The following is a 27,336-nucleotide window of genomic DNA, read 5'->3' on the forward strand; positions in this document are numbered from 1 at the left end:
TGTCATTAAAATGTATTTAACTAATTTGCATGTGGCTCAAAATATCAAGATTACTAAACCTTACTCTAACTATTGCCATTTCATTCACTCGTCGGGCGTATTGAATCTCACGCGCAGTCGACTTCAATTCAAATTCAAATAATATATGGACAGTCAATTATTTGGTGGTACTTGTTGCTTCGATACACAACATAAATTAAGCTTGTTGTCACAATACTTTTGCAAGTTATTCGCCTTCAAATATTATCACAGATGCAGGTGAGTACGAAGTTAATTCACTATGTCTATATAAACATTACGTCTTGTAATTGTACTGTTAGAAATACTAAGGAATGTTTAGAAATTTGCGGCATGTTATTTTCGTAAAAAGTTTTTAGCATTTGCATAAGATAAGAATTGCTATGGTAACGTTAAATAACAATGTGGTACTCCGCATGGTGTTAATTATTTTTTTGTATTATTTTCAATATAATTTAGGTTGTTTTACCTTTTTCGTTTTAATTTATAAAAAGCTTCGTACAATTACATCGAGACGTTTATTTAATTTATGATAAATAATGACTTGTTATAACTTGCGACCTCGTTTATGGTTATTTGCAATGTTACGTATTAATTTATGTAACACTGAGACACTAGTCTATTTTAATGTGTAGTTTTCATCAATTATTTTCCGTATTTTTCATCGCTGTTATGGTAAAAAATTTACGATAAGAAGACAGGCGTATAAATTTAATTGCTGATAAATATAAAGTTTTATAATTATATGTAATTTAAAAACGGCCTTTTTTTAACTCTTCATAGTTTTAGATTTCTAATAAAGATTCTGTTTAAACCTTATTAAAACTTATAATTTATTTTTAGTATTCAGGAAAACAATTTTTTTACAATCATAAGAATGACTTAAGTTTTAAAATGTCCCCATGTGTTTATTAAGTAAAAGTGTTTACATGTTACTACAACTCAGGCAAATTTTAGGGTACTCTTTGTCACAAAAGAAAATTATCAGTTTTATCAACTTTTATATATATCAAAAACAAAGATTGAAATCATTTGGTCATAATTAAAAATAAATAATGGTTTATAGAATATTTTTGAATCATAACAAAGTTTATAAAAAAGTTATGTTAAGTTATGTTATGATGGGTGTAAATAAACTTATGTTTTCATTTTATAACGTTTGTTCTAAAGTAGGAATTACTTAGCGGCAAAAGGTGATAGTTTCATCCTACATTATGTTAAAGCTCAATTATGTTTTTTTTATGGCTACAACAGCTAGTGAAAATGTAGGTCTAATTAAGTGACTTAACCATGCCTTCGGCTATAAGTGGAAAGTTCTGTTTAGGATTTTGACTAAGTCGAAGAATAACTTTTATCTGTGGAAGCTTGTTACTAACAAACTTATTTCATTTTGTTTTTTGTCTTATCTAAATTAGTCTGTAAATTTTCCTTGATCATTAAATAAATAACTTTATACAATTATAAGTGAAAGGCATTGTATCTCTGTCTTACTTGTATCTGTGATTGTTTTATTCAACTTTGCTTTCTATGATAAAACAAATAAAATTGGATGGAAAAGTAAAGAATAGAAGAATCTTGTATGTGAGCAATGTGCTTAATAAATTTGACTTGATAAATTAAGTCAACATAAACTTCATGGTACAGCAGAATTATATACCATATTTTGGTACGAAGCAGAGAATTTTTTTTTCTTCTAACAACCCCTTGTTCTTCTATGCTTTCTTGTAAGTTCCTCTCTGAAGATTTTATGTACTCTTTTTTCTATATATTTGGGTATTTGTTATTTGAATAAAGTTTAATCCTAGTACGAATTCAAATTATCTTGAAATTATAATCTTTGACTTTCCCTCAATATTGTTTACAACAATGTTTAATTTTCCTTGTCCCTTATTTATATTTCACAAACTAAAACAATTAATGAATTGTCATTTGAGGTAGAGTAACAATAGTTATGGTTATTTAGATTCAACTGTAATATGATAATAAATTATATCTTTCTATATGTCCATTAGATTCCAGGTTTGAACCAAATATAACAGTAGCAAAATGGGATAGGTTTTCTTAGCCTAATTTTCCAAAATCTACTGGTTGATTAGCAAAAGCTTTAATGGGGTCAACTAATATATAGTATAAACTAAATCAATAAATTTATGATTGCAGAAATAATAAATAAGTTAATGATAAAATAAATAAGCAAATAAAGCATTTTCAAAATTCGAATTATTATTATATGTTAAATATATAATCATTGTTTACTATTTGACTCTGCATATTTTGAACTGGCAGAATTTATTGGCCAGTCACATTTAAAAAAAAATTAATGTAAAATATTACAGTGATCACTTTATATATGGTGATTTTAAATAGGTGTAAAAGTATTTAATGGTTTTGCTAACTAAAGATTCACCATTCACCCCTGTAAAACTTTTACACATATAACCCATAATTGTAAATTACTAATTTTAATAATGTCATAATCACTTTAATGAGATTGCGAAAATATGTTATACCAATTAAATAATAATTATGATCGATTAATTGCGTTACATTTTACAATTGAACAGTTTGGCCTACATTGCAGGCGAGCTGTCAATAGGTCTCTCTAATTAAAATTTTATGTAAATAGAAGACAATTCTAGCTTAGATTATTAATTTACGAGGTTAAGTTCGTCTACCTATGTTTGATATTTTTTTACGTCAACTATGTTCACTTGATTTTATGTGTCATGATTAAGTGTTATCACGGGCTTTTGAAAGTCTAATTCCTATTCTATTGTTTCTGAAGATGCTAATGCTGTTAGCCCTAAGGCTTTTACAGCTTCATCGGTACTGATTTCACAGAGCGGAAGGGTCCGTGTCTAAGTCCTGTGATTTATAGATTCCAGACACTTTTTTCATAAAGACCGATTTTAAAAGCTGGCTTCGGTAGAATACTTTCTACATTCCTACCAAATTACAAAAAGTCAACAAAATGTGAAGATTGGATCTAAGTATCGATTTGCGTTAAAAAAAAGTTCATGCTAGATTGTAAGTACAAACACAAGTTGTATTTCGTCTCTTTGCACGTCTGAACGTTGCGGATCGCGGCGGCGCTTTGTGAATTTCGACACGTGGTAATGAATATATAATAAAATTTGCAAGTTTTTAGGACATATCACGAGTTTTTTTTTAATATTATCTGCCTATATTAATAGGTGAAGCTAAGCTAATATTTTAGTTCTTCACTTGCTCGTTTTCAATATATTTTTTGCAATTTTTTTTCCGTTAAAGCCATTGATATGAAATTAAAAAAATAAGCCGTTCTATTTTTGAACTTGAATATTATTTATAAATAGTTTGGAATTATCTTCCTATGACATGATTTTTTTTTATAAATTCAAAATTGGAATAGTTATGTGACAAAATGTTTATGAAGACTACAGCGATATACATTTTTGTTATGGTTGTTACTATTTCATGTATTATGTATTAAACTTTTGTAGATCAGTGGGAGACCAGGGGTAGAGGATACACTTTCGATCGTAGGTAACGGGTTCGATTTCCGGGATCATTAATAATATTACAACTGCTCGTGAACAAGTTTTTAGAGGATGGGCAGCTGCGTTCCCTACGTACCATAATACCACAACATGATCGCCAACCCTGCCCTGGCGATTAAGGTATATCCCCTGTAGATATCTTTGAGGAAGGCCTATATATACTATAGGTTGAAACGACGTTACTGAATTTACTATTTGATATCGAAGTATGTTTTATTGCTTTTAAATCTAAACGAATTATTATTTAATATAAAAATAGCATAGATTGGTTCTCTTATAATTAAAAAAAAACTTTCGATTGACGTCATTAAGATATTTACGTACATTTAATTAGTTGGTTAATATCCTCTATACGGGTTTTTTTATCTAAGAATAATTCTTTTTGTATTTCAATTAGAGTACTATCGAATATCTACAAAGTCAATATGTATGAGTATTGAATGCTTTACATTAATTTTGGTTACCGTTATCAACAACTAAATGATTTTAAGGTCGTCTTATTATTGACGATAAGCGTCGACGGGATGACGAAAGTGTACACACATAAATATGTATATACAGGAGGTTCTTTATGCCAACACTATTAAAAATACTATCACGTATTTAAAAAAAAAATATTGCTATTACAAAACGTGATATCTCTTTTACTACAAGCAGCAGATGCAGAGTGGTACACGAGTTTAAACGGTTTAAAACTCGCCTACTAAAATATAAGAACAGTGTTTTTACACATCATTATCGACAATACTTGGTCTTGTGTTAGTTACCTATGCAGTTTATACCTATGTAGGTAAGTATATTACATATAAAGTACTATAATTATAAAGAAACAATATTACATACAATAGATTAAAATATGTACCTAAATCATAAAGAAATTGTGGATAGGAGTTTTGCCCTTTATTTCCAAGTAGTTAAGGTCTACTCAAAGGTCCACTCCTCAATTTCTGTTCAAAGAGTTTGCCGACAGAGAACCACCGCCGACTGCTATGCACACACACACACACACAGTGAATGCCCTCTGTTTTACTTGCACATGAAAGAGACAACGTTAGGTATAGTATGTATGTATGGTATGAATCTTTTCAAAATAACCAATATAGATAACTAGGTAATAGTTTTTCAACTTAGCTAGGTAATGTCTACGCTTGGAATAGATAATGTGTTTATATTTAAGAAAAACATAGTCGTCAACACTAAACGTTTAAAATCTAAAAAAAAATGGGTTTTTTCGGTTTTAAACGGTTTTTTTCGTTTTAAACCGATTGGTTTAATTCGTTTTAAACCGGCCTTACATCTATATACACGAGTGAGGCTTGCGATCAAAAAGAGTAGATTCGTTCCTTCTCCTTTATCACGTTAAAAGCACTCCTTAGGTAGAGATACATCATTCATCATCTCTCACCCATCTGTCACCAAGTTTTAAAGTAGCTGACGATTAACACTACGGTAGTTAAGTCATGTCTGGTGATTTTCTAGTCTATATTACTCCCTGCTACTTTTAACTCCTTAACAGTTGTTATGTGTAATGCTTCTTATATAATTCTTGTGCATTAATTATATAGGATTGCCACTGCTCATATACAACCTTCAAGAGGATGTACAGCAGCGTCCTCTGCGTACCATATTACCACACTGTGATCTTTAACTAACCTGCAAAGTGTGGCAATTATGGTATATCGCTATAGATATCTATGGAGAAGATTTTACTATAATTTTAAATCTAATTAATGTGTCTGTATAAAATAGAGAGAAATATATTTATAACATCTTATTTTCCAAACTTGAATGTATTAGTATTACGTCAAAAAAAATTTTATATCATTTTCTGTGAATGATATTTTTTGTCCCCTGTATAATATATAGTTGTTATAACTGATTAGTTTTCATTGAACGTTAGGTAATAAAACATGCGGCCTGTACTCGTGTACGAAGTTTTTATATTCGATAATGTAAATAATAAGTTTTTGCAACCTACAAAGTGTAATTGAAATATGATCCGAATTACGAAACGTATTTAACGCGAATTGCCCGTGCACTTGATACTATGTTATTGTTCATTTTGAATTCAATAACACTTTCATTTAATAAGTTTGTTTATACAAAGTAATTTTATATTTTTTTTGCTGTGGTAGCCCTGCGATGAAGGACTGTGACGATCTTAGCCATTGGCTTCAATTCCCGCGAAACTAACTTATAGCCGGCGATAAATATTGCACTTCGACCTTTGGAAAGAGACAATCGGCTAATTTCGGCTTTGTAGAGCGTTATCTCTGTCACACGAAATACAACGACTGACAAAACGTCACATAGGTAGTGTGAGACAGATATAGTGTGTTTCGAGTTACATCACTTAATTATCGAATTCCTTAGTCGGTCACCGTTATGAAGAACACGATATTTATGCTTATATGGTGATGAAGATGTTTAGTTACAGACCTTGGATATATAAAAGGACGTAGTGTTTGATTTTAAATCGTAAGAATGCGTCAAATTTTTTTAAGTCAGAAATCATTTATTAGAAAACGTTTTTTTAAGCGTACCATGGTGTATAAGGAACTTTTTTTTACTCTCACGGTCTGCTATTTTAGATAGATTATTTTTTTTATCAAATTTATAGCAAGTTGACTTTATGCCACCTGCTCCGGTTTCATTAAAAAAGCTGTGAAAACAAGTTTTGACGCCGACCCGTCTGCGGTGGTCGAATATATTTTAATAATATAAGAATTACTAATATCATTTTAATTTCGTATAAAAGATATTAATAATAGGTATATGTATTTAAAATTATTACTTTGAAAATGTTTATTTAATATGCTAAAGACAGAATAAAACAGATACATCCTGTATATATTCTTAATGATCCTGCTAAAGTACGAACAAGTTGAAATACCCACAAATACTTGTGAATATAGAGGTAGGATTTTAATAAATTAAATAGTTTCAAGTTAACCCGTTGCATTAATATTAATTCATTTATTTATATTATGTAAGAAAAACAGAGCAAAAGTGGTATAGCGGTAGAGGACTGACTTTCGATAGTAGGTCGCGGATTCGATTCCCGAGATACAATCTTATATAATTCATATTTGTGCATTAATTGTATAGGATTAGCACAGTTCATGAATAAATTTCCAGAGAATGGACAGGAGCGATCTCGTTTCATATTACTACACTGCGATCGCCAACCCGTCTGCCTAGCGTGGCGATTATGGTGTATGCCCCCATAGATATGTTTGGGGGAGGCCTGTGTCATGATGCGTCTATGGGCTGAAACGACTATCGATGTAAATAAAAGCTTAATGCTTTATGATATATTTATTATTAAACACTGCCATTTGAATTTGTTTCGCAGTTTTTTTTTTCGTCGATTGGAGATGTGATGATATTACATATTTCATACAAAGTATTGAAGTCTATCAATATAAACTAAGTTTCCTAGAATCAATATATGTGAGGTGTTCACCAGGACAAATATACATTTGCACCAATGTCTTTCTGGACTACAGAACGGAGTAAAGCTTAGTTGTCCAAAATATAAAACACGTTTCTCCAAAGAAAGACTGAATCGACTTCATTTCAAATGTAACTTGCACACATTTTCGGTCGGTAAAGCAAATTATAAGTTGTTGACGAATTTTTAAATGATAAATTTAATAAGAAATAAATAATAAATTTACTAAATATTAATAATAAATAATAATTTAAATTTAATAATTTTGACATTAATTTTTTTTATAATGACTATTGTGAATGTTAATTTAAATTTGAATTAATAAATGGCATTTTTTCTATACATACCTACATAAATTTTGTGCGCCATTAGGTATTTTGACTATTTATTCTCATTTATGACCATATTTGATATATGTTTCACGAAATGAATGATCTGATTTAATTTGAAGACTGTCTTTACTTTTATACAAATAATGCGTCTATTCTATAAATTATAATAATAATTGATGTGCTAAAATAAAGAATTATTGGCTAGCAACAAAAAAAAAACATGCAAAAGATAATTATTACTCTCATAATACGATCAACGTATCTTGTGATATTGCATCATGTGATGTTAAGATATAAATTGTATAAACAATATAAAGCAATGACCTATTTATTATTATTTTTATTGTTTTAATGGACGTCATTGTAATGCTTGTAATAACATTTTAATATTAAATACACAATTATTTTTACTTATTACACAAACCGAAAATAAAAATTTCTATTTTTGACGACTATTTTAAAATACGAATTCTAAAACTGCACAGAATCAATATCTTAAGCAAGTCATTAATCCAAACGATTATTGTTGAAAAAAAAAGAAGGGCGAATTCTATTTAAAAAAAAAATTGGACGACAAATTTAAAAATGGAATTTAGATTCGTGCATTAGATATAGGTCTATCGACATCAACGGACGTATATATTGCAAGCGTGGCAATAATTTGCGAGAGTCAGTTTATCTGTTGTTTGTAGCACTACCGGACCTTTGTTATGGAAAGATACTTAAATGTCAAACGATAACTGACGACCCCCTACGGCTGATCTGACGGCACAGGGCACCAGAATTGCGTTTACTCTATTTACACAAGTTTATCGGTTTGAAATAATAACGTTGTCTTTATATAGAAATGTATCTTCGCGTACTATTTTAACCTTGCACATCGTTTTTGATGTATTATTGAATTTTACGTCAGCGAATAAACAAATATTTTGACGAAATATAATATCTGTTTACGTGTCTAAAATCTACGTAAGTATATATTTGAATTATGTTGATGTAAATAACATTTACAATAACATATGTGGATGGGTCTGCAAAGAAATTTACTTTAAAAAGACAACCAATGGTGTCCAAAAGTTATCTAGGATGTTCCTATTGTTTTTAAGTAAAATTTAAGACATCACTTCCAGATTCCAATTTCTTTTTAATTCATATTACTATCCTCTTCTATCATCTTCTATGATCACTTGTGGTTGGAACTAGATATTCTTCAATTTACGACAGTTCCAAACGCATCTGACAAAAGCTCACAAGAAACACGGTCTTTTTCTGTGGTCATTTTCACAGTATCCTTAATAGAGTAGACGTTTTAGTCCACAGACGCCCCCTACAAAGTAAAGGCCCTTCTCAAAAGATATTTACGGGGGTATATACCACAATCGCCACATTCGGCTAGTTATTAGCTAATACAATACGTCAGGTGAAGCATCTGACGTAGATTTATTTTTTAGTTTATTAGCTCGCTGATTTCGGATCCGCGAGCCCAGAGTCCGATGAAGCCGTGAAAGCCAAAACGGCTGACAGCGCGCATCAACATTCGAATATAGCCAGGCTGGTGGGTTGACCATCGCAATATGGTATTACGGTATGCAGAGGAAGCTCCTGTCTATTCTCTAAAAATTTGTAATTGAGCGGTGGCAATCCTACATCAATGTACATAATGTGAATTATATAAGATTGTATCTAGGGAATCGAACCCGCGACGCACGACCAGTCTCGGTAGAGCAATTAATTTACAACCTTCAGTATCTTTTTAAAATCTTTCAAAGTGTAATAGTAGTAACAAGTTTACGTTTAATGAACTATTATGTTAACCCTTTTCTTGATAATGTATCTGTAGAGATACATCAGAATTAAAAAAAAATAGTGCCATCAAATTTGAACGGAAAGTAATCATTTGTATGTGAATGTTTAGGTAATTTCTTAATTTTCGAACGATTGTTTAGTTTATTCTGTTGGCATCCTTGAGTCTTAAAAGTCGAGTGGTATGAATATTAATGTAATATTAAAAAAAAAAAACTGCCAAGTTAAGGGTTAAAATCGCTTTTTTGTTCGCGTTTGATCAGCAACTAGTCTGTTGAAAAGCGAAGACGTGGTCGAAGATGAAGCACGAAGACTCAGTAGGTACCTATTTACCCTGACCCTGAAGAGAGGAGTTAGAATAATATGTCCAATGATCTTGATCAAAAACGTAAAAATTGATAAAGTTCATTAGTTACATGAAGCGTTCACTCGTCGCTTCTATTCGTAGTTACTAAACCACGCGATTGTGTTTTTGTATTTTATCTGACGTAGCATTATGACGTGAATATCCTCTAACTAGGTCTCAATCAATAAGACAATAATATTTTCAATTTGTTTGACGTCAAACATATTATTGTAGCAATAGTTTTTTTTAATCAAAATGAACAAGCGCCTCTTTACAGATACAGAGGCGTGTGTTTTTATCTGTTGTTGTGTTATTGGCACTAAAAAGTTTTTAGTTGTATAGCGTACAATATAATCTGTGCACGCGATTGACAGCGGTTAGTCACCGCCTCGTGTTAAGTCGCGTTCATACATAAAAAACCTTAGGGCGTTTAATTTTTAGATTTTGTTCTTACTGTAAATTCTATTTTTTTTTGTGAACGAAAATTTGTTTTACAAGAACAGGTGCCACAGGTAATAATTGAAACGTATTTATAACTAGATGCTATAAATAGTCAATAACTTTTGACATTTTGAACTATAAAAAGTTATTGGTCTGCCACGCAAAAAAGTAAATAAACAAAAAAAAATTCTTAGTTTACATGATTTAATGTTTTAATAATTAATAAGGATAACAAAGAAGGTTTTCTATTTGGATACTTACATACACATACATTCAAATACTTCAATAATAATCAGTTTAAATTTCCATTCATTCATTTCATTCAATTAATATTCTAGTGCAGGTTGCGTATAATCGGTTCTATTGATAATCTATGAGGGAGGCCTATATCCAGCGGTGCATATCTTACGGCTGGAATGATTTTGATGACATTTTTTGTTTGATTACATTCTAACACGCTTTTTTATTTTTATTGACGACTTGATGGCGACATATTCAGATGTCAGAGGCATAGAGCGACTGTCCGCTACTGCTGGCGTATTACTATAGTTACATTGTAGCATTGGACTCCCCTAAGGACACGCAGTCATGTATGTAGTCCCACAGATGCTCAATTCAAAACATAGACAATCGCCACTAACGGTCTACCGGGTCGTGGTCGTCACCAGAAAACGTTTCGACTCCAACGGCCATTAGTTCCACGAGCGATGTACTCCACCCACTTCTCGAGCTACGTTAGAGATCTTACTTCTTCTGCGGGTTTCTTCATATGTGATTCGATCTCGCAAAAGTTTTTAACTTTACAGTCTCCATTGCTCACTGAACGACCTTGAGCCTTCTTGTAAGGCCCCCTAAGAAGAGTTAAGATACAATAGAAAATAATCAAAGAATCCTAAAATTAAATAAGGATAGATATACACGTGCTATTGCAAAAAAATACCGTAGCATTTTGAATTACAGAGGTAATTTTTATTTTATCAGAGTCACCTTTTTGATATCAATTTTGTCGTTCAATTTTGAGCTAGTCTTAACAGCGACATTTAAAAATAATTATAACGATGTACTTGTTTTAACTATAACAGATGCGCTTGAGAAGAAGCTATGACCTTCTGGGTTCATTAAACTGATCTTTCTTATGTTCGATGATGTATTCACCTTAGCAGCTTCGTTGAACTTATGGCTTGCAAGGTTATTGATTTGAATTCTTTCGTTATAGAATAACATGGACGGTCCCGCAGGACCAACGCCATGTAGGCTAAGCAGATCCGAGGATGCACCAGCTCACTCACACATGGAGAGACTAAGTCTGCATGACGCACAAGAGGGCAGCTGCCAGACCAGCTGCTGTTGCGACAACACACAGAGCGAGGTTAAAGTGAGAAGCAAGAGATATGGCAGGGGTGCTGTGGAATCAGGTATAGTCTCTTTTACTTATTGATTTATCTGTTGATGTTCATGCTGATAGCCTTAAGGCTTTTACAGCGGAGCGGAAGTGTCCGTGAACTTAAATGTCTCTTTTGATTATTCGTGCACTTATATTATAAAACTTCTTCTCAATAAATTTTTTACTACTGGAGGTTTTGTCCGTCTTAAAATGCCTTGACGGAATCGACACTGACCTCATCTATGTAATCCTATCCTCTGCGTCTGTCTAGTTATTGACTCGACCCAATCAAACCAGCGGATTCTGGTAAGGTTTCCGAATTAGTATATCAGATTGCCAAGTTGAAGTGACAACGAGCAGGCCACTTAAAGCGCATATGATGACCATTAGGGCCTTAAGAGTTTAGAGTGGAGACGTACAAAGTTGACAACCTTGTTGAGATAGTTCAGAAAAGCTGACGAAGGCCGCTGGCATCCGGTCCTATTGGAAATCTATTACAGAGGCCTGTGTCCACCAATGGACTTCGGTTGAAATGATGATCAAAATAATTTAAATACACGCTGGCAGTTTATCATTGAAAAAATTCCACGACAAAATTATAATCATATTTAACCGATTCAGTAACACTTTTAAACTGTTGTATACTATTATATAATAATAATCAATACAGTCGCCTCGGCCTTCTGAGGCACCCTTACACCGTGATTTAAGTGATAGTCCAAGTTGTGGCATTCTCTGGAACTATTTTGCAGACACTTCAAGAAGTTTTCGCAAGAAATCAAATAGTTTGGCGGCCTATAAGTACAAACCGTAACTTCTCAAGAAGCACTAAGTTAAACGCTTTCTATCACATAACGATCAGCGAAGCTTTGTTGCACAGACCAAAAGCCTGGATGGCAAAAAAAAAAGAAAAAATCTCGTGGTATATAAAGATCAAATACTACTTAAAATTTCGTCAACTCGTGACTTCCTTATTATGTTATTTATGAAATTTTAAAAAAGTACTTATTGTTAGTACATACATGTAACGTAAATATTTACGTTCAATACACAAAACATGTTTACAAACTGTAAGTTGGTCTGTCGCGATGTCGTCGACTCGGGATTATCAACGCATGATGAAACGCGCCCGCGGAGGTCGCGCTTTAAACGCATTCTGATTGTTGATAAGGCGTAGTTTGTTCAGATTCGATGTTCGAATTTTGAATTTCATCCGCAATAACTAAAGATGCATTCTTAATGCTGTCTACCTTTATCATATCAAACCCTGTAGGTAGACGTCTTACGCTGAGTTTGCTGTTCTTGCTGATGGTTTTCACTCCAGAATTTTAAGGCCCCAGCGGCCATCTGTTCTGCGTGTTATATAGTAGCCTATATCGGTTATTTATGTTTACGATCTCCCAAGTAAATTCGAACTTGTTGAATATCAAATTCATGTGGGTAGTCGTGACTTAGAATACTTGCAATACTTGTGGACAACGAGGAGAGTCGCGGGACCTTTCTAGAATACTGCGGAAGGGTCATAGGAGACATCATTAATAGGAAGAATTAAAGAGATAAACAAAAGTGTATAAGACTAATAAAGAAAAACACTTAAATGTGTGATAAATATAAAGCAAAATAAACAAAACAGAACAAAATGAAGACGTAGAATTCTGGTGTGGATGCGACGAAAATGAGGTGGTGAATGAAAGGATTAGGAAAAATTAAAAATAATTTGTAAAGAATAAAGGACGAATGAATAAAAGACGCAGCAGGAATAAGGATGAGAACGTAAACAATATGATGTTTTTTTGAGTATTTAGTAAATTTTTCTTAACAGATTGTACTATTAAATCAAAAACAAGGTGTTTTAGCATTTTACGAAAAAATTCCACATAATTATATATTTATGTTTTTCGCGTAGAAATGCGCGTGGTCTGTCTTATATGATCGGAAGTATAATTGCAACAAGAAGCTTTGATACTCCTTAGATGTCTGGGACGCAATGAGATTAGAGTGAATATATAACTTATTTGTCAGGCAAAAAGCTTTTAGCAATCTAAATATTTAAAGTGATTACTTTGAAATAAATTACATTTATTTATTTTTTCTATTTGAATGCGAATAAAAAAAATTTCTACCAGTATACAGTCTGCAAGGACAGTAAACAATAATTGAATTTGTATATAGTAACCCAAAATTTCAAAAACTTTGTTTTTTTTTTACTGTATTATTACGTTGTTTATTATTTCTGAAACCACTGATTATTTGATTGGTACAAATTTCAACAGGACTCACTCACGAGTGTGGTGTGTTTGGAGCTATTGGAACTGGAGAATGGCCGACCCAGGTGGATGTGGCGCAAGTGATCTGCTTGGGGCTGGTGGCGTTACAACACAGGTGAGTTTTCCTCTACATCTTTCAGCTCAACCGATGACCTATCAACCAGAGATTGCTGGTTTCTTTATGACGGTTCAGGCTAACCCAATATCGGATTTGAACCTACAACCTCGATTTTGCGGGATTCTCAGAGTACCTGTGTAAGTTTAAGCTCAAACGGAGTACCTCGTGTATCTGTGACCCAGCGGTGGACCAGACTGTGGTACATGCAATTACTTGCTATAAATGGGTTTAGAGTGACTTGCGAAGTGGAAATAGGTTTGCATTGCTTGCGGCAACATCGTTTCCCTTTTGGAAGGAGAGGACAGCCGCCACACTTTCTTGCAATTTTGTTGCAGGGTGGTGAGTTACGTAATTAGGCAAAATAAAACCGTGTAATAGGAACTGTAGCGAGGGATAGAATATGTTGAATGATAGAAATTGTGAAGGATGTGAGAGGGTAGGTGAAACTAGGAGGGTGTATATACCTGTATCAAAAATAAGATAGGTGAAAGGTAGTAAAAAAAGAAGAAAAAAGGTTTTGCATTTTAATATACATTGGCGCTTTGGTAACCAGACGTAGAATGTTATGTCCGTCATTTCAGTCGTGTGACGTTTACTCCTGGGTTAAGCCTTGTCTTTCTTCAATGGGACCTGATGGAAGCGGCCTGCATCCGGCATCTTCCGCTGGTGGAAAAAAGCCACGGTGCGGTTGGCTGTCTCTAGTCTTATAGCCATAGGTTTTAAGAAATACTTAGAATACTTGATACCAATCATAGCTTCGAATGGCGACCATGATCCGGTAGAAGTATGGGTAGATCCCGTTTTAGGTAGATCGACGATATATTTTTGGTCAAGAGATGTCGCTGAATGCAGATCTTTGAAAAAGGCTTTATGCCTTGCAGTATTATGACTTCTGGCTTTACTTAGTTATTTTTATAATGATTTTGAGGACTTAAAACAATGATTTATTATTTCTAATTTTACAGATCAATCAACAAAACTTTCCATCTGACTTTTAAAGCCAATTATCAATGGCCGTTTTAAATAGATAATTATAAAAATAATGTAATTTTATCCAGGGGACAGGAGTCAGCCGGTATCGTGACGTCGGAAGGCAAGAGCGCCAGGACCTTCAACTCGCACAAAGGCATGGGCCTGATCAACAATATATTTAATGACGAGGCTATGAGGAAGCTGAAAGGGAACCTTGGCATAGGCCACACCAGGCAAGTTGATAATTATTTTATGTTATTGACCTTAAGGGCGATATGTTTTATTTTATCTGTGCATGTTTCGTTAGAAAATAAAACGTAAACAAACGTTCAATATTTAGTCTGTGCAGAGCGTAATTAAAATAAAAAATTGTTTATAACTAGAATATGATAAAGCAAGTCATGATGCATATGAGAAAAGAGTTTGGTTATTTTTTATAACTACAAAATCTTACCTAAAATCGTGCTCAGAAAAAGTTCGAAAGTTTAAATTTTATTATATCTTTAATTATTTTAAATCAAGATATCGTTATACCCACAAGATGGGCACCCGACAATTAACTGAATAGATGATAGTAGCTGTCAAATGTAACGAAAGGCACTTGCAAGTGGACTATTGGGTCATTTGGGTCCGAGGCGGAATGACGCAATTTAAGTTCACTTTACGTAGTCCAATAACTCGACCCTATCAAACCCATTACAGATTAAACAACACAATTGTGATTATCTGTTCCAATTATACGCGAGATTTTATTTATTTATTTTTGAATATGGAATATGTTAACGTTGAAATGAAAAAAATATATAAACTCTTTTCTATGGTGTGTAAAAAAAAGTAATGATAAATTGATCAATAGGCGGTCGTTTTTTTTAATGTAGAATTTTTTTTTTATTTTATCCTGCGCATTTTTCTCTTGTAATTTTATTAAAACAGAGCTTATTGTTTATATGTGTAAAAACTTTGAAGAAGTGAATGTGTACCTTTTATATTAGTAACAACAAGGACAATAAACAATAATTAATTTATATGTAGTAACTTGAAAATTAAAAACGCTTTTACTTTATTATCATTATGTTTTTAATATTTAAGAAACCATTGACTTTTGACAAGGTGTAGCATATATTAATTGACAGTAAATGCGCATATGCATGCAAAAATATATGATTTAACAATTGGATAAGTCATTTTAGTTAACCGGAGAATCAAACCGTATCAAAATAAATTAAACTCTTTACGCCAATAGGCGCCCTGTTTGGAGTAAACCAATACATAGCTTTGCGTCATTTCGTTTTGCGTTTTTTCAAATTTGCGTCGCTGCTTCGATGTTCCGTTATTTAGGGTTCAAGTTTTTTTTCCTAACAGATGGCAACATTCTTATTTCTAATTGCGCCATGCCACCAACATTCCGGGAATCCCTTTTGTAACTAAAAATCAAAGCAATTTTAAAAGTTTTATGTTCACTTTGTATTCGCTAATTTTAGAATTGAGTTTCAATTACGCAGTGTTGTTTTTTCTTTAAAAAAATGCGAATAATAAACTTATATAAATTTTTACGTGTTGTTTCTGGTTACAAAAAAGTTATATATTTTTCCGATTTACTTATTAGCAGAGTTATACTATTTTTGTTTAGCAAATGTTTACTTTGTTCAATTTACTTTATTAAATGTAGTATTTTCGTAACCCTGTAACCTTCTTCGATCATTACATAGTTTGCTAAAGAAAATCTTAATTCACTTTGTGTCGTTTAAATTTGCGTTGTGTTTTCTTTTTACCCTAACCACGAAGCCAAGTGAGATATTGGTGTATATTATAATATTGCTTATGTATTAATATGTATTAATGTTAAAACATTGTCTATACAGATATTCGACGTCAGCTGCATCGGAGGAGGTTAACTGCCAGCCATTTGTTGTTCACACGGCGCACGGGGCGCTCGCTGTAGCTCACAACGGCGAGCTGGTGAACTGCAGCAGTCTTCGGAAGATGGTGACTATCATCTACCGTCCTATCTTATACCTTTGTATAGATATTTCTACAGAGTACTTTGTTAAAGACATCGGAAGAAGCTGGAAGCAACCGCTTCCTTACGGCTCTGTTGGAGATATATGGAATAGATGATAATGGTGATGACACTATTTTACACTCGTCTATACTGGGCTATAAAATATCATAATTACACGTGTAAGCTGTCTAAGTGGCATTTGCAGGTTTTGCTGGTACGAGGCGTTTAAGACCACTTAACGTACCGAAGGTTCAGGGGAAGTCCAGGGGGTTCCTAGAGGATGTCTTGATTAGGAGATCACTGAGCTTTTAGATTGCTTTAGTAGATGCTTTATCGAGTGATTTGGGTCAAAGGCTAAGAGACCTCAGCTTACATTGTCACTCGTAAATAAAATCTACTTAGTATTCCGACATAAGACTTCAGACTTGACCGTTTGCTGGTTAATATAACAGTAACCTGGTTAATAACACTACAATCACTTCGGAAAGTGTCAGCACTGGGAGAAGTGGTGCGAGTATGCACTTTTGTAAGTGGTATAGTTTTGCAGTTCAATCTAAGAACTTAAATGTCTTGAAAATAATTGGATTAATAGACTTAAAAGATGTGAAGGTTTTATTTTGACATAGGATATAACCGGTTCCCAGGTCCTCGGCAGGGGTGTCGGATTGTCCACACACTCGGACTCCGAGCTGATTACGCAGGCGTTGTGCCTGAACCCACCAGAAGGGGAGACGAATGGACCTGATTGGCCTGCTAGGATCAATAACCTTATGAGGTAATTGTTATGTAATTATAAAAATATTTGTTTGTTAAAAGATTAGTAGATACAGGTCTCAAAGTGAGCAGTGATAGCCCAGCGATCTGACTGATACCTTCAATCGTAGATCGCCAGTTCGATTCTCAAGTTGCAATCTTATATAATTCACACTTTTTTGTATTAATTACATAGAATCGCCACTGCCCACAAACAAGTTTTCAGAGGATGGACAGCAGCGTCTTCTGTGTACTATAATACTAAACTGTTATCGCCAACCCGCCTGCAAAACTTGGCGATTATGGTATATTCTCCATAGATATCTTTAGGAGAAGCTTGTACCTTGCAATGGCTTTCTATTGGCTTAAAAAAAGAAGAGATAAAGAGAGAGACATCTTAAACATATATATATCACAGTAATAGCGTGCTAAGATTTACTACAAGGCAGAAATAACAGTATTTAACTTAATTTTGCTTTTAATAAAAATGTAAAAAAATTAATAACATGTTTTTGAAAGAGAGAAAAAAAAACAATGCAAATGTAATCAAGACAAATTTTAATCAATTTTAAAGTTATAATATCTCATTTCTTTTATAAGTGATGAACAGAGATCATAGGAGACACATAAATGTGTTTTCTTTTCTCCATCCTTCATGTACTTTGTAACTTCAATAGTGTTAAATGGAAAAGTTTTTTTTCACACAACATTGAAGATTGTATGTAATTAATTATTTTCACCTACCCTTATGTAATTTATCCCTGCACCATCTCAACTGTAAACTGGCAGAGAATGTTCAGCATTAAGTTCGCCGTTATGAAAATATGTATAAAAAGTTTTTAATTAAGTAAATAAACACACATAAACACCCTGTATTTTTACCAGGTTAGCGCCTCTCAGCTATTCTCTTGTTATAATGCTGAAGGACAAAATATACGCGGTACGAGACCCGTATGGAAATAGGCCACTGTGCCTTGGCAAGATACTACCTCTTGGCTCTTCATGTGAGTACTAAAATCTATTTTATTAATCTATATACATATATGTAACGAAAATAAATGTTTGTTTGTCTATACTAGGTATATTCAAAAATCCATTCAATAACCGTGAAAATTTGAATGGTATTGAAACTTTGATTTTTTATTAGCTCGTGTTTGCGGAATAAGAGACAATCGGTTAATTTTGGCTTCGTAGAACGTTATCTCTGTCGCACGAAATACAAACATAACTACATACTATAATAACGCTGTACGAAGCCGAAATTAGCCGATTGTCTCTTTCTAAAAATCGATGTGCAATATTTATCGCCGGGTAATGAATCATTTTTATAAACCATTAAATATTTCAAGGGAATTGCATGAGCCATTGTCTTTGTATCTATTGTGATTAAAAAATATACTGTCACAATTATCTGTGTGTCTTGTGATTGACCAGTTTATTTCATTATTGTGTTCACAGATTATTTATTAAACTAAAACATCATTATCATTATCAATTGTAAATATAAAAGAATATTCACTATACTATATATTAAAAGTGTATTATTTAATAAATGATTTTAAAGCCTACAAGAGTGTTTAGTTTATTGAAATGAATGTAATTTGATATGTTGACTCATTTATATGGTTGATAATATAATGTGTGTTATGGCTGATAATATAATTGTAAAATTTTGTATAACAGAGCAACTGTTGAGTTTCTGGCTGGCTTTTGTAGCACATCAGTGTTACAAGCTAGTGGCAGCTTATGATGTTAAAATAATCAACGATTAATGTATGTAAATACATACTTGAAAAATCAATATTTCTGTAATTAAAAATTCCTATAACAATATATTTTTTATATGTTGAGTCTACCTAAAGGTTTAATTGTGAAAAAAAATTCCATTTGGGGCAATGTGAATTTATAATTCGAATTAACGCAAATAAACGTTTTCAGATGTCTACAAACAGTCATCGGCGCAGCATGCCGCGGGTAATGCATGATTCACTACTAACTCAATTCATCATCACCACATCATTCGATTGACGCCCATTACAAAGCCTTCATCAAAGATCACCAGCGACTTCCCGCGACCTTGACCTTGTCTGTCTATCTTCACCGCATCTACCTGTTTCTGGTCACCGGCTAACTCTATTCACATTTTTAAATATAGCAACATGCTTTAATGAACCCAGGGAGAATGGCAATATGAATTGGTCTTGGGTTGCCATGCCATAAGGAAATAACACCAGTGCATACTGTATATATTGACTGAAATTTGTGATGGCAGATGGCGGGATATCTCTAAAACAGAGAATATTCTTCCTTAAAAAAGTTATTTTTTGCATGGAGGCCATGGAAATGTTGCCAGTGTTAAAACTATTAATAATACCATGTACATTTTACATCACATGGGATCACATAGCGCATGCCAAAATATGTATAAATGATTAAAAAGTAAGTGGTTTTTAAATTTCAAACAAGTTAGACGATCGCTTTAATGAAGACACGCCCACTCGTTGTTTTATTTGCTCCATATTCAATTGTACTAATATAGTTAAAGCATTGTTTTTCATTGTAACTCGATAACAGGATTTAAAATTCGAATTGCATGTAATTTTCCACCATCAAATTACATAATATTTTTTTCTACTAATTCTGCTGTTTTGTATTAATAGCATAAGGAAACAATACGAAATGAGGTTAAAAAAATAAAACAAAGTTAACAAAAAAGTACAGATTAAATAAGCGTATTTTAGTCCAAGTGTGTCCATTTATAATTATTTAGATAAATAATCTAATTTTAAAATCAAATAAAAGTAAACAAAAATATGAGTGTGTGTGTTTTTGAATAATTAAAAAGTATGTATATATATTTTTAATGTGTTATTAAAATTAAATGATATATGTTTACAGTTTTAATGAACGGAATTGCGAAGAATGGAGTCGACGATAAGGCTGAAGGTTGGGTGGTTTCATCAGAGTCCTGCGGGTTCTTGTCAATTGGTGAGATCTTCATAATTGATTTTAAATCACGATGTATACTCCCGTGTAATAATATTTAAGTTCCCTTTATTTACTAGGATATTTATATTTTGATTGTTCTTATTAAAACAATATAAAATAACGCCCGTGGACGGTAGAGGGTTAAATACATTTTCAAATAATTCTACCTATTTAACTGATGATGAATTCTCAGGTGCTAGGTATGTGCGCGAAGTGCTTCCTGGAGAGATAGTGGAGATGTCGCGGCGCGGTATCCGGACGGTGGCGGTGGTGGAGCGACCAGCCGACAAGCAGCAGGCCTTTTGCATCTTCGAGTATGTTTACTTCGCGAGGGCCGACAGCATATTTGAGGGTAAGATATATGGTGGCTTATGAGTTGGTTTTCATCCTCATATAAAACTTTTAAATATTAAGATTTTTTTTTGAATATATGATAGTAAATTATGGAAAGGATTGGTAAGATTGGTAGTATTGGTAGCATTGGGAGTATTGGTAGCATTGGTAGTATTGGTAGTATTAGTAGTATTGGTAGCATTGGTAGTATTGGTAGTATTGGTAGCATTGGTAGTATTATGTATTGGTAGCCTAAACGGTAAAGGAATGATATACTTTGACATAATCTTGGATCCAATAGATATGTTTAACTTTTAACAACCTGTGGCGTGCATATCGCGCGCCACTCGCTAACCGCTCCGCCGTTGGACCGCGCCTCGAAACATGCGTTGCCTAGCAACGAGCTCTTTACTTTTCTTATCCACGTGTCCATCGATTGCATCGCGGCGGCGGCGGCAATGAAACGGATGACAGATGGCGCCACAGTAGACGCAACAAAAGTTTGCCTCGCGCTGTTGAGTCTCCGCGCTCATTATAAGTGCGAGCGGAGGTGCGGTCAACATTAACAAGAAGCTACAGTACTACGACCACTCCTACAAACCTAATTTAACTTAACTAGATACGATTATATACAGGGTGTTTGGTTAAAGGTACAAAAGCTTTACAAATTGTTCCTTTAAAACTTTTACACCTATAACTAATCATTTTGTACATGAATCAATTTCATAAAAGCAAAGGTTTGAACCACCCGTAGCTTTCAAAGTTTACGTAGTCCATCGTAGCTAATGGTCAAACACTTCACAGGTCAAATGGTGTACTCTGCGCGGCTGCAGTGCGGACGTATGTTGGCTCGCGAGTCGCCCGTGGACGCGGACATCGTGTCCTCTGTACCCGAGTCGGGGACAGCGGCTGCACATGGCTACGCGAGGCAGGTGAGTGTCAATCACAACCTTAAGGTGTGTGCATAAGGTCTGATTTCATCTGTCCATATTATTCCTGACTTTTAGGCATCAAATCAAGGAAATAAAAAACTTGAAGGCAGTTACCTTTTGCTCTAATATAATAATTTTCAACCTTTTCATTTGTCATGCCCCACCTTCTTTATTAAAATTATTACGCACCCATAAGTAATATATATGTTTTTATATTAAAGCGAAAGGTTCAACTCATGTCGAGTTCACTTTAAATTTTTTTGATACACACTGCTCTAATGGATGTTGGTAATTAAAACAAACTCATGTACTGTATTTTAAATGCTATATAATATTTCCTTTCCATAAGATATCTCGTAAGTAACATAAAACCTTGGGAAAGACAATGCTGATGAAATGTAATCTTTTTAAAAAAACAATTATTTATGTTTTCTATAAAAACGTTTATTACCTATCTCAGACCTGTATCTTTAATATATATACATACGTACATAAACATATATATATATATATATATATATATATATATATATACATACATATATATATATATATGTATATATATATATTTATGGTAATATTTAATACTAAAGCACAAAATGTTTCCAGTCAGGGATTCCGTTCATGGAGGTGCTGTGCAAGAACCGGTACGTGGGTCGCACGTTCATCCAGCCGTCTACGCGGCTGCGGCAGCTGGGCGTTGCCAAGAAGTTCGGCGCGCTCTCCGAGAACGTGCGCGGCAAACGCATCGTGCTTATCGATGACTCCATCGTGCGCGGCAACACCATCGGACCCATCATCAAGCTTCTGCGCGACGCCGGCGCCGCTGAAGTGAGTCTTTTTTTATATTCGAAAGAGTAAGACAGAAGCGATGAGCATTTTCTTATTAAATCAATATTTATGGGTTCAAAACGCAACTACAATGCCTGGAATATTTTTATCCGTATAGAATTCTGTTTAGCAAGTGCTCGGAAATTTTTTTTGTACCACTTAGGTATGAGCGCGGCGAGACGAGGAGCGGGTTTATTAGCCACTTTTGTAGTATGTATTACATACTTGAAACATTACACCATTTTGCAACCCGTCTCATATCAATCGCATTAAAACTATATGGTTTCAAACATCAAACAATTTTATTAACTTCAATGTGGTTCAACAACGCGTACGACATATTGTTCGAAATGTACTTTAGACAATAAAACAAAGAAATGGACACACCACATACTTTTTGAGAGGTAAACGATAAAATAAAAATTTTTAATCGATCCATAATGTAATAAGTTCCACATATATAGCTTACTTATTCAAAGTATCTTGCTGGCAGGTCCACATTAGGATTGCATCTCCTCCTTTGAAGTACCCGTGTTACATGGGCATCAACATACCCACGAGGGAGGAGTTGATAGCCAACAAAATGGACTCTTACAAATTAGCCGAGCACGTTGGTAAGTAATATATTTATATTGTAGACCTTAAGTTGTAAAGTGGTCCGAGTGGACCTCTGAAGGTCCACGGGATTTACGTGGTTCCGCAAAAATTCATCTAATTTTGCATCTGAATAAATTATTGTAATGATCTTATATAATAGTCATTCCGATTTTGATACGTTTTCTAAGCGTACTTATTATTGAATTAAATTCGCATAAAAACATGACTTAGCATATATTTGTAGTGACAGGTGATAATATATGTGATATTTAAGTTATGGATATATTGACCAGGTGCGGATAGTTTGGAATACCTGAGTGTGGAGGGCTTGGTAAGCGCTGTGCATTACAACATGAAGACGACGCCCAGCGACGGCGTGGGAGGTCACTGTACCGCCTGCCTCACTGGAGAGTATCCTGGAGGGCTGCCTGAGGACGTTGACTGGTGAACGGTGCCAACGTTACACGCCACACAGTTCGTGACAAAATTATAAATTAAATTCGTAAATATTTTAAAAGTATGCAATTGTGATCGATAGATGGCGCGCTTCGCATACAATCATCATAGAGTAATTGTGTAAAAAATATTAAAAACCTTCGGATTCTGGTAAAAGATACCTGCCAAGAACGTTCCAGAAAAAAATTTAAATGCACAATTATTAACTATACATAAAAATATTGTGTGTGGATCAGGGTTGTCAAACATAAAAGCTAACTTGAGAATGAAAAATGCTTAACATTACAGTACATTTTAATAAACGTATATAAAATTACATTCCTATTTACGTCTTGATAATATAATTTCTCTGTTAACATCTTGCCTGTTTTAGGAGAAATTTTATTGCCCGGAACTATTTTCAAATATGACAGGACTGCAAAAATGAACACCTCGGGCGTTGATTTTGACAACCCTGATGTAAGATAATCGTGGTCTTTGAAAATGTAAAAAAAAATTCTTTAATAGTAATTTGAGGCAAAAAAAAATTATGAGAAAAATACACTTTATTGTACTTTACCTTTTTGAAATTCATTATATAAATCTCTTTTATATTTATAATGACTTAGATAATTATAATTTTAAGTCTTTACATAGTTATCAAAGTTTTCTTTTTAATTAACTAATGGAATAAAGATTATTCAAGTCGTGCTGGTTGCGACTTTATAAAGATTTTATGCGATTATTTGACTCAGTGATCGGAATAGGATGAGATAGTTTTTGTACTTGTTCTATGAATATTTTACTATATATACATATGCCTTTTATATTTGTTATGGAAATTTTATCATCATCACCATTAGATACTCTCTACAAGGAATAGGCTTCCACCAAAGATCACCACGATGAACTGGTCTCGCGCTGCCCGCATATATTTCCCGCGACCTTGATTAAGTTTTCAGTCCACCTAGTGGGATATATACCGGATCGTAGTTGTTATTCAAGAACCTTCCAGTTCCAACGGCCGGAAGGATACTATATACCTCTTTATAATTAATTCTTTTGTGATGCTTACAGCAGTTATATAAAAAAATACCTACATTTATATAAAAGGGAAAGTGTACCTTTTCAAAAAATTTACTTGAGGGTACTTGTAAATTATGTGGGTTTATTTTAATGAGAAGGTTTAAACCTGTCGTTTTAATAATTTTAAATTTTTCGAATTCTTCTTTAAAATTAAGTAACTCCTAAGGCATGTCCATACTAAAATTAACTTCTCAACATTCCATGAATTTACCGTACTGACGTCGGATACTAAAGGAGTTCTCGGGGCTGACGACCCGCGTACTAAGTTTAAGGTAGCTTTGCAATGCGTTTACCTTCACCAACTAAATGTTTCTACCTGACCAAAGTTTAAAGGATCCTGCCAATGTTATGTTGGTTTAAGGAATGAGCTGATCTTATCTCTTGATGGGTTCAAATCCTTCAGCAGTTTATAGAGATATTTCTCTGTTCATACCCGTACCGATCACTGAATCTCGTACTCTCTTTGTCTTAATCTTCCAATCTTTATATAAATGATAGTTTAGTTATATAAGTGATTCGGAACATACTCCATGTTGAAATATCTATGACGTCACATAGTGTGACACGCGCCTAAACTTTACAATAAAGTTTCCTTTTTACTAAAGTTCAATATGAATTGTTTTTACGTCCATACAAAGTGCCTTATCTCGAATAGTTTATAATCATGTGAAACAACCTCAAGTGCCACTGTTTCATCTAGTTATAAGTAAACTCCATGTTTATTGGAACTTTTGCTATGTATTTACGATATGTACATTCCTATATTTAAAACGTTTTATAGTGATAATATTTTTTATGTTTCGGTGTAGGAGTTTAGATGTAAAGAAATTCTTCCTATTTTTTAGTTAATAAAATAATTCTCTAACTTTATTAATTACTATTTCTATTGTTTTATTTTTACCCCTCCCCCCATTAATAAATTTTCGTTTGAAACCATTTTTTTCTTACTGTGCCATAGAATTATACAGCAAATTATGCTATATACTAACTTTATTCGATAACTAACCGGTCTCTTCCAAACGAGGTGGTCGGAGGTGGTGATCATTCATCACAGGTGCCGTCAACCTTTGATCATACATAGTTTTACTGGAGTTTCTTCCGCTACTTCTCCCAGCTCTAACGATTTCCAAAGTGGTTGTTGTAATATTAGCCAGATAAGAGCAACCAGTCAAGTGCAGGTTCGACAGTCTCGGGCGCCTCCTGTTGGAGTTCTAAGTAGGTATCATTAACGAATGACAGCCAAAGAGATCCTTACGCTGGAGCCCTTGAGCCTCATATCATTAAGCGTCCCCCGAAGCGATGTAATAGATCAACGGCTTCCTAATCCGAGGAAATTTCTTCCTGCTTCTTCACCACAATAATAAAACCGTGCGAAGCAATGTATAAAGTCAATAATAAAATAGATAATAAGTTGACTGTTAATAAATATTCCCATTTTGAATAAACGAATTTTATCTTACCCATGTAGCGGCCTTATAGCTTTGCTACAGCTAATGCCATCTGGGCAGCAGTAACAAACACCGGAGTGTCTTAAAAAAATCTATACTATCAATACTTTAAAGCTTTTAAACATAACTATTCATCGTGTAACAGAAGATTGTCGTGGACTCAGATGAGGACGCGTTGGAATTCTTCCTAGCTTTGACGGATGCCTTCATGGGGAAGTTCACTGTAAACTGCCGCCTTAACCGAATAAAAAGATAAGTTCATAAATTCAACTTTCAGGAGAGATGTAAATTATAATAATTAGTATATTGTAATAATTAGTATATTAGAATATTTAGTATATTGGTTACATCTTAAAAATTGATACACTTAAAATTATAATATTTGTATAGTTTGTTTGTACTTTGCCCGTCTTCGCCATTTTTAGCCAGAAAATTATAGAAAACATTTACAAGGTGTAGTGGACCTCGTTGATTGTAAGTATTTAAAATGTCGAAGTTAATGATAAGGGCGATTGTCATTTTATTCGATAGGGGAGGAGGAATGACATACTGAAACGTGGGTAGTACGAGGGCCAAACTGAAAGTTTTTAGAACTGGCAACTTAAAAGCATTATATTAAAAAAAAATAAGTTTAAATTTTGAAAATAGAACTCTTTACCAATAATATTGAGTATACATTTCATTCATTTGTCATTTGTTTTACGATTTGGCGGCAAATTGAAAATTGTCTGTGCACGTCAGAATGAATTTAAGCCGAGAAAATTTTCGTGCAATGATTTTTTATGACATTCGATGTCATATAAGTCAACAAGAAAGTTATGATAGACTTCGATTGGCTTTTCACGATGAAGCCCCATCTCGTGCCACAGTTTACAACTGGTTTAATGAATTCAAACGTGGTCGAACTAATCTCACCGATGATTTGCGTGAGGGACGGCCTTCTACAGCGACGACTGAAGACAATATCAGTGTTGTGCGGCGTATGATAGAGACTGACAAAAGAGTGACCTATCAGCAGATTCGGACAAGTCTAGGCATAGGTATGAGTCAAGTGCACAAAATCCTCCATGAACATTTAGCGGTCAGGAAGCTTTGTGCCCGCTGGATACCGCATAATTTGACCGAGGCTCAAAAACTCCGCCGTGTTGATTGGTGCCGAGAAATGATCCAAAAATTTAACGGAGGTGACTCAAATGCTGTGTTCGACATACTAACGGGTGACGAAAGCTGGATTTACTGTTATGATCCGGAAACCAA

At 33.7% G+C, this 27,336-nt stretch overlaps 1 protein-coding gene across 3 annotated transcripts; it reads left to right on the top strand.

Annotated features, from left to right (window-relative positions):
* The first annotated feature begins 93 nt into the window (after window positions 1-93).
* LOC137929604 (amidophosphoribosyltransferase-like) lies at window positions 94-25,511 on the top strand. Of its 3 annotated transcripts, none has more exons than XM_068772628.1 (14): window positions 94-258; window positions 11,150-11,348; window positions 13,591-13,699; window positions 14,761-14,907; window positions 16,537-16,660; window positions 17,321-17,451; window positions 18,315-18,433; window positions 19,368-19,403; window positions 20,328-20,417; window positions 20,611-20,769; window positions 21,555-21,682; window positions 22,292-22,513; window positions 23,007-23,127; window positions 23,404-25,511. In XM_068772628.1, the coding sequence occupies exons 1-14, from the start codon at window positions 253-255 to the stop codon at window positions 23,556-23,558; spliced, it is 1,746 nt and encodes a 581-aa protein (XP_068628729.1). In that variant the 5' UTR covers window positions 94-252; the 3' UTR covers window positions 23,559-25,511. The 3 variants fall into 3 exon arrangements, with proteins under 3 accessions (XP_068628729.1, XP_068628732.1, XP_068628730.1); XM_068772629.1 differs by lacking the exon at window positions 94-258 and adding an exon at window positions 9,899-10,004; XM_068772631.1 differs by lacking the exon at window positions 19,368-19,403 and having other exon boundaries at window positions 95-258.
* The last annotated feature ends 1,825 nt before the right edge of the window (window positions 25,512-27,336 follow it).

This window comes from Battus philenor, unplaced genomic scaffold, assembly GCF_028537555.1.
Source record: "Battus philenor isolate CCGP_79_NKW_IND1 unplaced genomic scaffold, ilBatPhil1.0.hap1 SCAF_5, whole genome shotgun sequence".
Lineage (NCBI taxonomy): Eukaryota > Metazoa > Arthropoda > Insecta > Lepidoptera > Papilionidae > Battus > Battus philenor.

Coding starts and splice junctions, on each gene's coding strand:
- LOC137929604 (XM_068772628.1), top strand. Junction 14,908..16,536: donor CTTGGCATAGGCCACACCAG/GCAAGTTGATAA, acceptor TTGTCTATACAG/ATATTCGACGTCAGCTGCAT. Junction 20,418..20,610: donor CTGCGGGTTCTTGTCAATTG/GTGAGATCTTCA, acceptor ATGAATTCTCAG/GTGCTAGGTATGTGCGCGAA.